This window comes from Halichoerus grypus, chromosome 5, assembly GCF_964656455.1.
Source record: "Halichoerus grypus chromosome 5, mHalGry1.hap1.1, whole genome shotgun sequence".
Lineage (NCBI taxonomy): Eukaryota > Metazoa > Chordata > Mammalia > Carnivora > Phocidae > Halichoerus > Halichoerus grypus.
In genome coordinates, this window is record NC_135716.1 from 179,902,782 (window position 1) to 179,920,462 (window position 17,681).

The 17,681-nt window shown below is 52.0% G+C and overlaps 1 protein-coding gene and 1 long non-coding RNA gene across 4 annotated transcripts; one reads left to right on the plus strand and one right to left on the minus strand.

The window, feature by feature from the left end:
- Positions 1–578: 578 nt before the first annotated feature.
- Positions 579–10,536, minus strand: CENPS (centromere protein S). 2 transcript variants are annotated; one of them, XM_036123484.2, is made up of 5 exons: positions 10,376–10,534; positions 7,757–7,880; positions 7,036–7,069; positions 2,538–2,604; positions 579–837 (listed from the first exon to the last, which is right to left on the minus strand). In XM_036123484.2, exons 1-5 carry the CDS (start codon positions 10,430–10,432, stop codon positions 694–696), a joined length of 426 nt encoding a protein of 141 aa, XP_035979377.1. In that variant the 5' UTR covers positions 10,433–10,534; the 3' UTR covers positions 579–693. The 2 variants fall into 2 exon arrangements, with proteins under 2 accessions (XP_035979377.1, XP_077929928.1); XM_078073802.1 differs by lacking the exon at positions 579–837 and adding an exon at positions 1,786–2,077 and having other exon boundaries at positions 10,376–10,536.
- Positions 10,248–16,087, plus strand: LOC144381987 (uncharacterized). Of its 2 annotated transcripts, XR_013448384.1 has the most exons (4): positions 10,248–10,381; positions 12,986–13,249; positions 15,265–15,358; positions 15,454–16,087. It is a non-coding gene; the product is annotated as an uncharacterized LOC144381987 (long non-coding RNA). The 2 variants fall into 2 exon arrangements; XR_013448383.1 differs by having other exon boundaries at positions 15,265–16,087.
- Positions 16,088–17,681: the final 1,594 nt, after the last annotated feature.

The window sequence follows — 17,681 nt, forward strand, 5'->3', positions numbered from 1 at the left end:
CCTGGGCACCCCTGACACCCCGCAGAGAAGACAGCAGGACTGGAAGCTCCGGCCCTCACAGACCGAACCAGAGCACCACACAGGGAAGCGTTTTGGGAAGAGAGCAGGTTTCCTCTCAAGCAAAACCTCCATCCCGTAGAAGCAGAGTTAAATTACAAAATAGCTGGAGAAAAGTTATATAAACTGTGTTTCTGGAGAAAATCACCTTTAAAAAGTAAAATGGACACTTTCCAAACGTGCACCTGTGAGCATCACATTTACCTTGTGGTCACACGCGACACAGGCTTAAAAACCACACCGGTGATCGACAGAACTAAATAAACAGCTCGACTGGTCTCTCCGGGACTGTCAGCCGGAAGACTCATGTAGAAGAAGAAAGACAGAACTAAGATGTTTGCTCGAAAAAGTCCGTCACATCCCATTGCTGACACAGCCTTATGAATGGCAACAGACACCATTTCCAGTCTCGGCCCCTCGGACTCCTGTGTTAGCGCCGGGGAGACACGGCGCGTTTCGCTTGGGCGTCTCCGGCTCCAACACTAGCTTCTGCAGCCAATGACCGCAGAACACAGCCCAGCAAGCCTCTTAGCCTTTTTATTTTAATCTCGACTGATCCCTTCGAAAATCCCTTTGTGGCAGCCCCTGCCCCCCGCCGCCCCCCTGCTGAAGGGACAGAGTCGGTGGTGGCGACAGTCAAGAACCGTCCTTTTCAGCGGCTGCAGCCTCTGCCAGCACCACGGATTTTGTGTTGTCATCCTCTAGCTTCTTCTTCTTCTTTGCTTTTTGTTCTGTGTTAAACTGAGCGAGCTCTTCAGTTTTCTCTGTGATGTATTTTAGCTACCAAAAAAAAAAAAAAAAATTAAAGAATTACAATTTTATCTGGTTGTGAAGCCACTCTATAAACCTGGGGGAGCGGAGGAGAATCTACCCCTCCTAACCACTCCCGCCCTAAGAATTTGGGTGGAAAAGCCTGGGTTACATTCCTCAGAGTGAAACAGAACTTCCAATTTTTCCTGGAAGAAGCAATCAACTCCAGAAATCAACCGAATGCTGCCCACACTCCTACCCAACAGGCAGGAGCTCCTTGAGTAGTCAAAAGAGTTAAAATGTGGAGCGTGCAGAAGGCACGCCAGGCCTAAAGATACTCTACCAAGCAGCAGTACAATCAATACCCCCCTAAATGTATCCAACTGACGTCACGGAGCAGCTACTATGCACCAGGTCCCAGGGATACAGGGTAAATAATGCAGGTCCCTGCCGTTGGGCAGCATTTTATCAAACGCGTAAATTCAGCCGCAACTCTGTCATGAAAAAAAATTGAGAGCCCCAAATAAAAACAGTATTTGGAAGTAAACAAATGTGCAATAAACAGATAACTTCCCAGCTAACATTCTAAGATGACTGGCACTGCCCATTCCTTTGCCAAAGGAAGAAACGGCTCACTGAAGCCGGCCAGCTGCCAGCCATGACCTGCACAGAACGGATGGAGAGAGGGAAGTGTCTTCCCGCGGATGCACGGCACCGCCAGCCACCTTAGCTGTTTTCCTTAGGAATCACGTCCTTAGCCTTGACTTCAACTTTGGAGAGAGGGTATCAGAAGAGCGGGGCGGGGGGGGAGGGGGGGAGCCCAGTGGAAGCGGCGCCAGATTCCGGGCTCGATGGTTTGGGTTCGGCGATCCCTCCAAGAGCTCCATGTTCAGCTCTGCGAGGTTCCTGAACTCCAGGGGCCTCCCCTGTAAAATCGGGCTAATAAATGGGGTTATGAAAAACCCTCAGAGGGTGGCTGTGAGGTTTTAAATAACATATGTAAAATAATAACTATAAAAGCCCCCTGTAAACTGTCAACTGCTATACAAACTCATTTAGCAACTACTTATTGAGCACCTGCTATATGCCAGGCCCTACTCTAGGCACAGCAGATGGAACAGAGAAGAGACAAAGGTCCACCCTGGTGGAGCTCACATGACGGGGAACGAAAAGTGTTCTCACTGCTAGGATTAGACAAGGTCAGAAAACCTCAGACGCCCTGGGTCTGCCCCTGGTCACGGCCACTAGCCAGGGATGATCACAGCATCACCTGTAAAATGAGGGCTGGTCAAGATGACGTCTAGATTTCCTTGGAAAGATAGAAAACATGCTCGCTTCTCTGCCCATCCCGCCCGTGCAGACACTCCCTCCACCCCTGGCCCACCAGAGCAGAGCTGTGCGCACCGAAACACAACTCTCCCCACGCGCTAGCCCGTGGCCTGTCTCTGACAGCACGCTGTAAACGGAACACAGGGCCGAAGTTTTGAGATGTTACGGAAAAGGCAAATTATGAAATCCAGAGAGTGCTGATTAGAAAATTTCAAATTGGCTTAGCGAGATCCATCATGATGAAAGAGAGACTATAAATTGCGGGCAGGTCTGAATGGTTCAACCGTCTCTCGTTTTTAATGCAAGGTGCCCTGGGGAATCGCTTCATGGCTGCAAGTGATTAATTGGGAATAATGTATTCTGATGGGAAAGGGGAGTGAGGAAAGAAATTCATCTCTCACCAGTGAATTACTCCTCCTGGCTAAGAGCTTCACATCTTCGGTGTTAATTGTGCTTCTTTTCGCGTGTCTGTAGAAAGGGCAGGAACAATTCACCAAAATGTTTAGTATCACTTCAAGTTTTGATGAAACCCAAAAGTTCATGGTCAGACTCCAAACTAGCAAGGCTCTCTAAGTAGCCCATCTTTTTAGATTAAATTCATTAAGCAACAATGACATAAAAATGAGTGAAGTGACTTCGCCAAGATACTAATTAAATAAAGAGACCAAGGAAAGCAGCAGCCCATCTGTCCAGCTCCGCCCGAGGCCACGGGTGCCTGCGCGGGGACTTGCTTGGGCACAGTGGTCACAGCAAACACCACAGAAAGAGCGCGCAGCACGTCTGCACACACCTTTAGTGAAAAGAGAAAACGGCACAATATCAAACAACACGAAGATCGCCTCTGCTTAAACAGATGTGAAGTAGAAGAACAAAGATCCCAAGATCCCAGGGGCTAAATTACAGGAAGCAGCTCAGGCAGATGTCCCCCTACACCCACTTCCCAACAAGGAGGTAATGCACTCCCTCAACACAGCCGAGCTAGAACAAAGAACATCTTTTAAACTGGAGTCTGTGTCTTGCTCACAACTTGGGAATCAAATTCTCATTCCAATCCTCTTATCTTTGCTTTAAAAGGTAATTTCAGATAATAAGCTATAGTCAATAATTTATTGCTCTAATTACACCATTTCTTGCCATTTCTCACCTCCTCCAAAAATAAGTAGAAACCTTACGCACAGGCGTAAGTAGGCATCTTTGTATCCTTAATAACGAGTAGAGTGGCCAACACACAGTCCTCACCGAATATCTGTTCCGTTAACAAGAAAATCACACAGAAATTACACTCCATAATTTGGCCGAATTAAACCTTCACCTCCCACTAAATGTGCAGATGGCGCGTGTCATCTCCTCACGAATGACAGCATCTGCCTGCGCTGACAGTATCCATTTCAGGAGGCGACTTCTAATCGGCCATCCGCAAGGACCGGGAGAGAAAGGGGACAGTCAGAAGGGGACATCGGTGCAGCCACAAGGTAGGCAGCCCGGCCACAGGTGTAGCGGGGTGGAGGCAGTTTGGCACCATGCACACAGCGTGGCCCTCCGCCACACGATCGGGCCGCTCAGCCGGTTTTCACATTCTTCGCAAAGTGCCAAAAAAGAACAAGCAGAAGGAAGCAGCATGGTGAGCTGTTTACAGAGTAAGGTTAGTCGATCTGTTCACGAGGAAGTGTTCCGGAAACAGCAAAGCCAAGCCTCGCCACTGCTCAGCTTGGTACGTGCTACCTCTGCACCACGTTTTAATGCCCCTTCCCTAAACGGAGGGGCGGGCATATCCGACGCCGGCCGCTGCACATCAGAGACTCTCCTGAATCAAACCTTTTTTTTTTTTTTTGCATTAGATTATTTATTTATTTATTTATTTATTTGACATAGAGACAGCGAGAGGGAACACAAGCAGGGGGAGTGGGAGAGGGAGAAGCAGGCTTCCCGCCGAGCAGGGAGCCCGATGCAGGGCTCGATCCCAGGACCCTGGGATCATGACCTGAGCCGAAGGCAGTCGCCCAACCTCTGACTCCAGAAAATTACCCAAGGGAAAATTACAAAGCAGTTTTTCATTTAACACCTTTAGCAGCACAGGTTTTAAAGACGATTCCCAAAATGTTCCTAGAACCTATTCACTGTCTAATATCTATCTTCTTCAAAATGTGACATCTTTAACATGTTAACAGTATCAGGTGACTAGAGATTTCAAAGCTAAGTAAAGGAAATTTGCAACTTAAATTGGGAGATGATTTTCCAAAGTTTACAGGTGAATTATTTCAAATTTAAACCCATTTTCTCATAGAAACAATGTTACAAATACCGGTTAGGTTCCCAGCCAGCTGACAAAGACCATTTAATATACAGCTGGCCTGAAACAGTCCTTCAGACTCCTGGTAGGACTCACAGTTCTAGAAGATGGTGGCCTCAGGGAAAACACAAAGCCACAGGATAAACAAAGCTGACCTTCTGGGAATATCAATTTTATTCCGTGATAAGCTTTTTTTTTTTTTAAGATTTTATTTATTTATTCGAGAGAGAAAGAGAGAGCGAGCACGAGCAGGGAGGAGGGGCAGAGGGAGAGGGAGAAGCAGACTCCCTCTGCTGAGAAGGGAGCCCGATGTGGGGTTCCATCCCAGGACCCCAGGATCAGGACCTGAGCCGAAGGCAGATGCTTAACCGACTGAGCCACCCAGGAGCCCCCTCACCCCCACCCCGAGATAAACTTTAAAACAGGATTTTTTTTTTTTTTATATGACAGCAAACTGAAGTATTTTGAAGATCAGTGTGAAATTAGACAAAGGATGAGTCTCCAAAGAAAATCCGTACTTGCGTTGGCTCAAGGTTCAGGGTGGGGTGGGGGGTGGCGTGAAGAGCACTGGAGGACACCCCTGGACACGAGAAAGGGGAGACATTGCTTCATCAGTAAGCCTCTGCCTCTCTCACTTAGACAACAGCAGCGAGACAGCCTTTACACAGACCCGCTGACTTAGACGATGCCCTTCCCCGGGGCACTTACACTCTAAGTGACACACGGCTCTCCCCCCACCCACCAAGTACCCAGCAAAAGAAAATCAACCTCGGGGCGCCTCGGTGACTCAGTCATTAAGCATCTGCCTTCGGCTCAGGTCATGATCCCAGGGTCCTGGGATCGAGCCCCGCATCGGGCTCCCTACTCCGTGGGAAGCCTGCTTCTCCCTCTCCCACTCCCCCTGCTTGTGTTCCCTCTCGCTGTGTCTCTCTCTATCAAATAAATAAAAATCTTTAAAAAAAAAAAAAGAAAAAGAAAAGAAAATCAACCTCTTAACGTAATCATAAAACAGAGTACCTGAAAGCACAATGTATTACAATGCTAAATATCTCCAATTTCATTCTTATTCCCAGTATTTTTACAGAAGCATCTAAAAACGTTCGTTGTCTTTTCCCACAGCTAACACAGAAATGGCAGGAAAAGTCACGACTGGGGGCTTACTGCTGGCATCTAACCAGGCAGAGGCCAGAGAGGCCCAGAAACGCCCTACAATGCGCAGGACGGTCCCCACCACAACCCAGAATGAGCCGGTCCAAAACGCCAACAGTGCTGAGATGGAGAAACCTGGCTCGATGTTGATAAACTTTATGTTCAAATCAAATAATCATGTGCTTACAAATCTTTAAAAAAAAACGGGGCGCCTGGGTGGCTCAGTCGTTAAGCGTCTGCCTTCGGCTCAGGTCATGATCCCAGGGTCCTGGGATCGAGCCCCGCATCGGGCTCCCTGCTCCGCGGGGAGCCTGCTTCTCCCTCTCCCACTCCCCCTGCTTGTGATCCCTCTCTCACTGTGTCTCTCTCTGTCAAATAAATAAAAAAAATCTTTAAAAAAAAAAAATAATAATAATCATGTGCTTACATATTTACATTTTGTGCCGCCCTTTGTAATAAAAAGAAGTTGTATTTTCCGAAAAAAGGAAAGACGTGGCAAGAGGGGTGATAAATGTATTTCGCAAGAGACACGGGGCTTCGGGGGAGATAGTGGGCGCCATGTAAGGAGCCCCCACCTGAATTAACAACGAATAAACCACAGGAGCTATTAGTATCCCATAATATTATCTTATCCCTTTTGGCCAAGCTGGCGATGCTAAGCAGTTTTTAGGAATTCACATACACAGGGATGGGAAAGATTTAGAGTCTGCCCTTTGAGAACCTACTGCTTTAATTCATTCAAAATACTCACCCGAGCAACAGAGAGCTAACAGGAGCAAGGTGAAAAGCTCGGGGTGTGGGAGAGACTGGCACCGAATCAGCAGTGCGAGCAGATTGGAAAGCTTTAGCCCTTTCCGGCCTCAGTCATCAAACTGCTTCATAAAAGCAATTCGTTGCGATTGTTTTCAATTACCTGAGGTACTAATTGAAGAGATGAGCATAAATCACCTGTAAAAGCTCAAGCTTCCCCGCTGAAAGCAAGTCACCCACTTTTCAAGGAGTGTGTGTCTCTCGGGTGACAGACGCTGTGGACCTGAGGCTGAGTGCCGGTGGGCGCTGGGCCGTGGGCGCTGTTACTGCCCCGACACCCACCCGCAGTCACCGCTGGGCACCCAGTGCGGGCGCGCCCCACACCGCCCTGCGGAACACGCACGCCCTGCATGTTCACAGCCCTCGAGCTGTTCTTCATACCTTTTTAACCAGGAACTGAACAACTCTGCTTCTTTGACAAGAAGTACTCAGAAGATATTAAAAAAAAAAAAAAAAGCCAAATCAAGTCTGAATGGACGTGATTAAAGCAGATGTTCTATTCTTGCAAAACCATGATGAGAGAGAAGCCTCCAATAAATCCACACACACCCAAAAAAAAGACTAAAGCTCTCCTGAAATATACCACCAGATGGAGCGTATGAATAGGATGTCAACACACACAGCATCAGATACGCAAGCTCTTTACCCACCTTGCAAACATTTCAAGGTCTTTGGCAAAAGTTTCTGAAAGAGAAAAAGACGTGCTTTAGCTATCCTCATGTCAATCTTATTTCAGAAGGAGGGAAAGTGCAACCTCAGTTCCCACAATACAGTGATGAATACAACAAGCCCTTTCCATGCTGGGTGGATGCGCTTCGGGCCGCCCCATCCCTGGACAGGAGCCTTTAGCTGCTTTTGTTTTTTTGTTTGTTTGTTTTGTGAGCCTTTAGCCCAGGCTGTGTGATTTATTTGTTATGACCTCCTTGTCATAATTGTGGCCACACCTCTTCTTCCATGAAACTAACTCTAAACGTTAAATTTTGCCCCAAGTTAGGGCTTGAGGGGACATTAATTTCCTCGGACGTCAAGCAGATACCAATGTCCACGCTCAGCTGTCATATAAACCACGGCATGGGCGATATAAAAACGTTATAAAGCAATGAGATAAAAATGTAATGCCTAATGTTCCAGGCAGTTTAAAACAGAATAAAATAAAGAGGTTCATGCCCAGTGTTAGGTACTAGAAATAGATGTTTCCATAAAACACCTGAATCTTACAGCCAAGAAAAGAAATGTTTCGTGAATAACACCCGACGGTAATGTTCTCCATCTGTTGGTAAGACCAGCCACAGCACCCGGCCACACATTTCTCCCGGACAAAAGCAACTTGGGGGATTTCTATCCACAGAGAGGAAGGCCCTGGCTTCGTACCGCACTGCCGGAAGGTCAGCTCCGAGATCGCTGCAATGGTTTGTTTGCTGAACGGCATCTCTCTGTCCGATGCAACTTCCTCACACAGACAACCAACAGTGTAGTGGACAGCCGCTTTCAGCCTCTGCAGCAAAAAGTCAAAATACTTCATGGGTGAGGTTGCAAATAAGAGCTTTCCACACCTTCGAAAATTAAGACCAAGGAGAGGGGTCTGCTCAGCCTAATTCCTTCAGCACTTTCCATAATGGCTGAAGACTTTTCAAGTGTACTAATAAATTAATGAGGCCCTCTGGAGTGTGACTTGGAGAAACATTACTTCCTTGTTAATGGTTATGATTTAGGTCAAGTAAAGATAAGGAATTACAATGGCAGGTCAGCGGGGAGAAAAGTCAGACTTGCACTTGCAAAGTATCTGCATGACTTTACTCAGATATTCCACAAATGTGTACCCGTTCCTACTGAGTAAAGGCATATGCTAGGTGCTTAGGGAACAATGAAAAACCAGACAGGGGTTACTCTAGTGAAATGCAAAAGGATCCCATCCCTCTGCAGCAAGTCTCTGCCAGCCCCAGGCCTGCATGTTACAAAGGACAAACACTCAGGACCATGCTGGGAAAGGTCTGTGAGGACATGTCTGACCCTCCTTTGATTTGTTGGCTTGCTAGCCCACCTCACCAGGACCCTCACTGTTCCTTAGCAACCCTTTTAGATACTGAAGAACATAGCTTTCCCATGCAGAGGAGCAAAGAAGCAAAACAAAGCCAAGCTAAAATCTGTCTCCTGTCAACAAACTTATTGCGCACCTGGGTGTGCTCCTTCTCTATGCTGGAGACAGAACTGAATTGGACAGAGGGACAGCTGAACCCCAAACAGCAAGTGTTCACAGCTGAAACAGAAAGAGGAGGAACTGCAGAAACACAGGTCCAGGACCCCAGGGTAGAGGCCGGGCAGATAAGCAAGGGCAACGACCTTTCTTAGTTTCAGATGTCAAACGACTAGGTAAGTTGAGGCCTATGGTAGGAGGAGACAAAGGGACCATCACCCTGCGAGGGATAAAGAGCCCCCTGGGTCATCTTTTTTAGGTACGCATGGGGGTGTCATTAGAGGAACAGGACAGGGAGCCTTCTGAACGTTCCAGAAGTTTTTTATCCCTCCTCCTCTGCACACCTCCTGGACGGGGCCAAGAGCCTGTGCCTTCTGTAATGTTGCAGACAACACTGCACTTCGAGCGTCAATCCCTAGATCCAAATTCCTCAAGGGCAGGACCCTGTCAGTTTTGTTCACTACTGTCCACCCAGCGCCAAGAACAGCTGGATGAATGGGTGGCGGGATCCTCAACCTGCTCACCAATTTCTCAGCCCACCTTTGCAGCCTTACTCATTTCTTCAGTAAGTATGGACTGTCCACTGGGAGCCAGGCTCTGCACTAGGGGCTGAGAATGCAAAAAGGAAAAGGACAGCCTTGGCTCTCAGGGTTCATCTCCCACCACACCTTTGCCATCTGTGGACTCTTCAAAACCATCAATGTCAGGAAAACAGAGGGTGCAGAACTGTTCCAGGGAAGATCAGAGACAGGATTACTAAATGCAAGTTATGCCCCTTGACTGGATCCTGGATGAAAGAAAAAAGACCAGAAGGAGAAACAGCTTTGGGACAACTGGGGAAATGTGCGTATGGACTGAACGTCAGATAATAGGATTTTACCAATATTAAACTTTCTGAGTGTGATACTTGAGATTATTATGGACGAAAATACCCTTGTTGGGAGAGGCACACGAAAGTACTAAAACTTAAAGGGAAGGTGTCAAGGTTCCTGCAATTAAATCCCAAATGATTAAGAAAAAAAGAGCAAAGGAGTAAATACAGCAAAGTGTTAACAACTGGTGAATCCAGGCGAGGAGCATATGGCTGTTGAGTGCACTATTCTTGCAACTTTTCCTGAAACCTGGCGCTTCCCAAAAGAAAGGCAGGCGGTGGGTTAAGAGCGTCTGAAACGGACCACTGGCAGGAGGGCACTCCCGGGCACTGAGCTCACTGCGGCTCTTCAGCCCACCCTCTCTGAGGTGGCCGCCCTGGTTCTTGCTTCTCGCCGCCTCAGGGCGTTACGGTTCGCTCTCACGACTCTGCCCCGTGTGCCTGCTGCCGATGCTGCCCGCAGCCGCCCTGGGCGGAGGTTCTTACTACCCGGACCCCGCGTGCGGGGAAGCTGGGCTGGGGCCGACCGCGCGCCGCTGGGGCTGCGGAGCCGGGGCTGGGACCCACGCGGGAAGGAGCCGCCGGGTATCGGGCTCGCAGGCCGGGCCCCGCGCTAAGTGCTGTGCCTGGATCCCCTTCCCGGGCGCACACCCCATTCTCACTACAGCCCCAGGAAGGGAGACCGCGGCTGCCGCAGCCAGAAGGGGGCCCCCCAACGTCCCACGCCGACCCGCGTTACCCTGGAGACCGCCTCCCAGCACCCCCCGCGGCAGCCCAGCTGGCGCAGGCGCAGGCGGCCGGAGCGCGCCCTCCGCCCCGGGGGACGCGCCCCGAGGAGCGCCCGGCGGAGGCCTCGGGGCCTTTCCCTCTCCAGAAGCTCCACGCCGTCCTCCCCCAGCCCGGCAGGGACCCGACTTTCCTGTACCTGTCGGTAGGAGAATCGCTGCTGCTCCTCCCCACTCCCTTCCTCCTCCTCCTCCATCACAGCAGGGCCGACCCAGGCAGGCGCGCGAGGGCAGAGGGAGGCGGCGGCCGGGAGGAGCCCGTCGGATTTCGCGCCGCCGCTCCGGGCGACGGGCCGCGCGGGGGGACAAAGCGCGAAGCCCCACGCCGCCGCGCGCGCCCTCTGGCGGCCGCTCCGGGGACGGTCCTTCGCCGTCCGGGGGCGGGACCCGGCGGCCCAAGCCCCGGCCCGGCCCCGTGGCTTTACCGGAGCCCTCGGAAGGAAGGCGTGTGTGCGGGCGCAGCGTTGTCGGGCGGCACCGTTCACTGTGAATTCCGTGGGGCTCTAACCGCCGCAGGCCTTGCAAGATCCCCCCAGTGTCCGTAACTGTGCCACCAACTAGTGTTAGGGCGTCAGACCGCAGGCTAATGCTGGATGACTGTCCCAGTCAGCCGCGCAGTCAGTGAGTAGGTGACAGAGCCCGGGCTCGGTCACTCAGCGGCTCTGCCCAACGTGGGGCTCGAACTCACGCACCCAGAGATGCATGCTCTTCCAGCTGAGCCAGCCAGGCGCCCCAGGGCCCCCAACTTTAACATTTTTAAAAAGATGTTATTTATTTATATATTTTTTTTTTTTTTTAAAGATTTATTTATTTATTTATTTATTTGACAGAGAGGGAGACAGCGAGAGAGGGAACACAAGCAGGGGGAGTGGGAGAGGGAGAAACAGGCTTCCCGCTGAGCAGGGAGCCGGATGCTGGGCTTGATCCCAGGACCCTGGGATCATGACCTGAGCTGAAGGCAGACGCTCAACGACTGAGTCACCCAGGCGCCCCTTTATTTATATATTTTACAGAGAGAGAGAGTGTGTGTGCATGGGCAGAGGGAGAGGGAGAAAGCAGACTCGGAACCACCACAGAGCCTGAGATCATGACCTGCCCCGAAATCAAGAGTCCATGCTCTCCCGAGGGAGCCAGCCTGGCGCCTCAGGGCCCCCAGTTTTTTTAAAGGATTTTGACTTGGTTATATATTTTCTAAAGTCTCGCTGCCGTCATCAGGAGAAAACACTCTCCTTGGACCTCCTCACCCTTAAGGCTTAAGGTTGTGTTCATTTTTTACTACATATGGAGGTGAGCGTTGAGAGTTCCTGGGGGTATTTCGAACCCCTTCCCAGGGCACGTGAAAATCATCAGCCTTTCCTGACAAATATGAAACTAAGGAAGAAAAGAAGGGTGCTCGGTGTGTATTTATTTGTGCTCAATTGAGAGAACACACAGGCAGCCTCCCCCCTTACCACCTCTGTGGAGAAAGTCAGGGATGGGGGGGCGGGGGGGCAGAACCCCACAAGGATTTCCTGTGACTCGTCATGCAGGTCCACATCCCTGCTGAATCCTCAGTGCCTGAGGAGGCAGAGGTGTGACATACAAAGTTATAGGGGTGATTAAATGCCTAACCGGGAGATTCTGTTCTTCAAAATAACCTACAAAGGGTTCTTAGAAACACGAAGCTCTAACATATTTTAACTGCCAGTTTATAGAATGAGGACATTAAGGGAAAGAAAACTTGCAGACCGGTATGAACCGAATAACCTTATTTTTGTTTTTAAAAAAGAGCATATGCATCTATATGGAGAAGTGGGATATTTGAAAGGAATAGAAAGCTGGAAGGATACATGACAAATACAGTTAACTTCTGAGCAGTGAGTTGAGAAGGCAGATAAAGACACTCAGGTTTTCACTTTATATATTCCTGTATTCTGCATTTCTTAACAAGTATGTGTGTCTTTCCCATAAGCCACTTTTGATCTTCCTCTTCCACAAAAGTGCCCCAAACCCCACAAGTGTGCCGATGGCTGAGACCCAGAGAACCTCTTTTTGGAGGAATCGGCCTTCTGATCAATTTCCATTGCATCCGAGATAACATGTGCTTCTGGCCTCTTCTCCCCATTGCTCCCTGAGAGAATCCCAGTGTCCAGTCTCCTGGGATGGTCCCCAGTGCCATGCAGGGCAGGCCTCTCACGGGATGTCCCTGATCTGCAGCCTCTGCCTTAGCAGGCCCAGTTCTGCCCGTCAGTAGCCGCCCTGCTCCCCATGCTGCCACTCTCCGGTCTCCAGCAGGAAAGAAGGGGGCCAGGGGGTGTGGAGTGGGCGGAGAGCAAGTGGGGAGCTCCAGCCCTAGGCCCAGACCTCAGGTTCGGAGCCTAGCCCCATCACAAGCCTTGTGACCCAGGGCGAGCCGCAGAACCTCTCCAAGCCCCAGTTCCTGCATTTATTAAGTGGGGACCCTAGTACCAACATAGACAGTGGTTGTGAGGCCGAGATTGCACCTAAGTGCTCAAAAAATAGTCATGGTTTTCTCCTGGGCAGTTTTTGTGCTTTGTACCTTGCATGTTATCTCATTTTAAAGCAGCTGCTTCCCAGGACGCCTGGGTGGCTCAGTCAGTTAGGCGTCCGACTCTTGATTTTGGCTCAGGTCGTGATCTCAGGATCATGAGATTGAGACCCGAGTTGGGCTCCGCGCTGTGTGTGGAGTCTGCTTGGGATTCTCTCTCTCCCTCCCCCTCATATATATATATGTATAAATTGCTTCCCAGGGCAAAAGAACGTTCTTCTAGTGGTCTGTGGAATATGCACGCATTTCAGACTCTGATAGAGGAAGGTCCAGAGCTGAGGTGTCACGTCACAGAAAATGGGTCTATTTGGATGGAGCGATTTTGCCCAGTAAGGAACCAGCCACGACAAGTGGCCACTAGATGTCAGCCTTGTGCCACGTTGTGTAACAAGGCCGGCCCTGCGGCGGTGATCGAACCCTTCTCCAGGGCTTGCCAGCTCCTGGGCGGTTCTCAGAGCCCTCACAGGTAGGTACCGGGACCCGTTTGATAAGTGAGGGAACAGGGTCACAGAGGTGAGAGAACTTTGCCCGAGGTTAACGTGCTAGGAAGTGGTGGAGCCCAGAGCAGCCTGGCTTCTGAGCCCGAGCCCTCGCCGTAAGAAAGGCAGGGACATCTGCGGGCTTCCTGGATCCTTTTCAGCTGCATTAAATAGGGTTCCATGAATACTTAATTCAATAACAGTCATCATTTATTTCCTCTAAAATTGCCCCGTAAAATGCTGATTCCAAAAAATCAATCTCCTTTGGTTGTCATGTGGATTCGGTGAGCGCCTGAGGTCAGGACTTCCCATCTGCTCTCCCACTGACGTTGACGCGTGGTCGCCCGCACGGCGCATGGCACATGGTAGGTGCACAGTGAGCGGGCCGTGGCCGGGTGGGGTGAGCTTGGCACATGGTAGGTGCACGGTGAGCGGCCGTGGCCGGGTGGAGGAGTGAGCTTGGCACGTGGTGGGTGCACTGTGAGCAGCCGTGGCCGGGTGGAGTGAGCTTGGTACATGGTAGGTGCACGGTGAGCGGCCGTGGCCGGGTGGAGGAGTGAGCTTGGCACGTGGTGGGTGCACTGTGAGCGGCCGTGGCCGGGTGGAGGGGTGAGCTTGGCACGTGGTGGGTGCACGGTGAGCGGCCGTGGCCAGGTGGAGGAGTGAGCTTGGCACGTGGTGGGTGCACTGTGAGCGGCCGTGGCCGGGTGGAGGGGTGAGCTTGGCATGTGGTGGGTGCACGGTGAGCGGCCGTGGCCGGGTGGAGGAGTGAGCTTGGCACGTGGTGGGTGCACGGTGAGCAGCTATGGCCGGGTGGAGGGGTGAGCTTGGCACGTGGTAGGTGCACGGTGAGCGGCCGTGGCTGGGTGGAGGAATGAGCTTGGCACGTGGTGGGTGCACGGTGAGCGGCCATGGCCGGGTGGAGGGGTGAGCTTGGCATGTGGTGGGTGCACGGTGAGCGGCCCGTGGCCGGGTGGAGGGGTGAGCTTGGCACGTGGTAGGTGCACGGTGAGCGGCCGTGGCCGGGTGGAGGAGTGAGCTTGGCACGTGGTGGGTGCACTGTGAGCGGCCGTGGCCGGGTGGAGGGGTGAGCTTGGCATGTGGTGGGTGCACGGTGAGCGGCCGTGGCCGGGTGGAGGAGTGAGCTTGGCACGTGGTGGGTGCACGGTGAGCAGCTATGGCCGGGTGGAGGGGTGAGCTTGGCACGTGGTAGGTGCACGGTGAGCGGCCCGTGGCCGGGTGGAGTGAGCTTGGCACGTGGTAGGTGCACGGTGAGCGGCCGTGGCTGGGTGGAGGAGTGAGCTTGGCACGTGGTGGGTGCACGGTGAGCGGCCATGGCCGGGTGGAGGGGTGAGCTTGGCACGTGGTGGGTGCACGGTGAGCGGCCCGTGGCCGGGTGGAGGGGTGAGCTTGGCACGAGGTAGGTGCACGGTGAGCGGCCCGTGGCCGGGTGGAGGGGTGAGCTTGGCACGTGGTAGGTGCACGGTGAGCGGCCCGTGGCCGGGTGGAGGGGTGAGCTTGGCACGAGGTAGGTGCACGGTGACCGGGCCGTGGCCGGGTGGAGGGGTGAGCTTGGCACGTGGTAAGTGCACGGTGAGCGGCCCGTGGCCGGGTGGAGGGGTGAGCTTGGCACGTGGTAGGTGCACGGTGAGCGGCCGTGGCCGGGTGGAGTGAGCTGTGCACTCGGAGCAGGAAGGTGGCGCAGTGGTTGAGGGCACGGGCTCGGGCGCCAGGTTGCTGTGGTTCCGGCCACAGTGTTTCGGGGCTGTGTGACCTCGGACAAGTTCCTTCACATCCTTGTGCCTCGTTTGTAAACTGGGGGTAAGGACGGTACTTGCTTCAGAGGGTGTCGTATTAAAAGAGTTCACTTAAAACAATGCCTGGTGCACAGTTATTACTATATTCCTGTATGTGCCGTTTATATGGTGTGAGACCCTCAGGAAGACTCCCAGTTAGGGCCAGAGGTCCTGACTTCTCCATTTAACAAACTGTCTTTTTCCAGGGAAGCATATGTGACAGATACTGGCTCGAAAAATCGACCCAATATCTCCTGATGCACATGCCCCTCTAGAACCTCGCCACTCTGCCATCAAGAGGTACAGTCTCATCCTCCACCCATTGAATTTGGGGTGTTTATGACTCGCTTGTAACTGGCAGGATGTGGCTAATGCTGTGTGGCATCCATGGCTAGGTCTTAAAAGGCAAGGCCGTGTCTGCTTTGTTAGCTGGAACATTCACCTGCGGAGCCGAGCCCAGGGTAAGCAGTTAGCCCAGCCGAAGGCTGCCATGCTGTGAGGCAGCCCAAGGCCACGTGGTGAGGCCACATGTACCTTTCTCAGCCCTAGCTGAGGTCCCAGCCAGCAGCCGGCATCGACCGCCAGGTGAATAAAGAGGACAGACATCTCCGAGTGACCCCAGCCATTGAGTGGCCCTGAGCTTTCAAGTCTTTTCGCTGAGGCCCAGATACCGTGGAACAAAGACAAGCTGTGCCCCCTGTGCCCTTCCAATTCCTAACCCACAGAATTAGGATAATAATAATGGTTATTACCTGTGTTTAGGGTGATTTGTTAAAACAGCATACAGGATTACTAGACAGTGAACATATATATACTAACATACGTGCTAAGCATAGTTCACGTACCCGGAAGGCCTCTCTGCCTCTCCTAAAAGGATCGGCTCCACATCTGCCTCAGTGAATGTGTAACATTGTCAGTCCCCGGCCTACAGTCTCCTTGCTGAGAAATCCTGTCTGCTCCCTTGCCTGATCCATCGGTCTTTATAACCAACCTCTCTGTGTCCAAAATAAAGCAGAAGTTGTGGCTAAAGTCATTAATAGGATTCCTGCCCAGAGAGGCCCCTTCCTGGAATAGCCAGCAGGTTGTCCCTGCACAGTCAGGTTGAAGGGGGCAGACTTGGCTGGGGGCAGAACCCCTGTGCGGTCACCTCCATCACCTTCAGGACTGTTGAGCAGCTCAACTTCCACAGGAGCCGGGTAAGAGATGGCAGACCCTGCGCAGAAGTCACTGTGTGGCGGGTACTGATTTCCCCCAACAGCTCTGTGAGGGAGTCTCATCGCCCCTTCCGTGCAGATGAGAAAGTACATGGGCACAGAGGGTCAGTAACGAGCGGAGCAACGGTGAGTTCGTGGCGGGGCTGAGCTTGGGGCCCAGGCTCCTAGCCAGGAAGCTGAGCTGCCCTTACTGGAGCTAACAGAGTTTTTACTGAGCTCTTCTTCAAGTCAGTCACGGGATGTAAGATTCAAAAAGCAGGAATGCCTATCTAGTAAAAATAGTCTCCCCACCAAGGACCTAGGCAAAGGACTGTTACATTCTTTAAAACAACTTCCTTTCATTGTGCCCTCACTGTGTGCCAGGTACTGGGCCAAGTACTTGATACATAATGTGTTACTGTCCCAATAACCTGGGGAAGACGTTTCTAACCCCGCTTCGCAGATGAAGAAATGGCAGGGCGGAGGACCTCGATGCCAGCCAGCAGAGTCCGGGTGCACGCTCCGGCCCTTCTCTCTGGTCTAGGGGCCAACGTGGCAGCGGCTGGGAGCTCGTTAGAAACGCACAGCGCGGGACCACACCTCTGTCCTGCTGAATCCAAATCTGCCCTTTTTCTCAAGACCCATCTCCGGGGCTGGGGGGGTTGTATACAGTTTGAGAAGCTCCACCGGCCTCCACTGGCCTTCTGGAAGATGGCCTGTCTTAACCTACACGCCCCGCCGTGGGGCACACAGAGGAGCCCCACCAGGAACCTTCTGAGGACTGGTTTGCAGAGTGAACTTCCCGCTGGGTGCTGAGACATAAATCTGGTTTCTAACTCTCAGAAATCCCACTGCTTCAGGACAGGTGCAGCCTGAAGTGGTAATAATGCCACAGAGGTGCCTATGACGTGCCAGGCGCTGGCCTATTCTTACTCCACGAGTCCTCAAAGTAGCCTTGAGGAGACAGGTACTGTTATCCCATCTTACGAATGAGAAAACTGAGAGCAGGGATAGTAAATAATTTGCCGAAAGTCCTACAGCTAGTAGGTGGAAGGGCCTGGATCTGAAGCTTCATAGCTTCTGGATGGTGAGCAGGGGCTTAAGTTCTATTGCACGTGATCAGTAGGATTTCAGACACTCTTCTGGACAGTCCAGCTTTATGTGCTTTTGACACTTAGCCTCCCACCCCTCACAAGTGCTTCTCTTTGAAGGAACTCGTTCTCCATCCTAGGAGCACGTGTCTGCCTCAGAGCAAGTGGTCAGAGATCACCTGCGAGAAGAGCTGCATCGAGGGGTTCCTATCCCTTAAAAAAGAACCCTGTCGGGGCACCTGGGTGGCTCAGTCGGTGAAGTGTCTGCCTTCGCTCAGGTCATGATCCCAGGGTCCTGGGATCGAGTCCCATGTCGGGCTCCTTGCCCAGCGGGGAGCC

Excerpts from the sequence above, each read along its gene's own strand:
- CENPS (XM_036123484.2), bottom strand. The coding sequence starts at position 10,432 with ATGGAGGAGGAGGAGGAAGGGAGTGGGGAGGAGCAGCAGCGATTCTCC. Across the intron at positions 2,605-7,035 it reads GACCTTGAAATGTTTGCAAG|ACACGCGAAAAGAAGCACAA; the intron begins GTGGGTAAAGAG and ends CCCTTTCTACAG. Across the intron at positions 838-2,537 it reads CCAGGAGGAGTAATTCACTG|CTAAAATACATCACAGAGAA; the intron begins GTGAGAGATGAA and ends TTTTTTTGGTAG.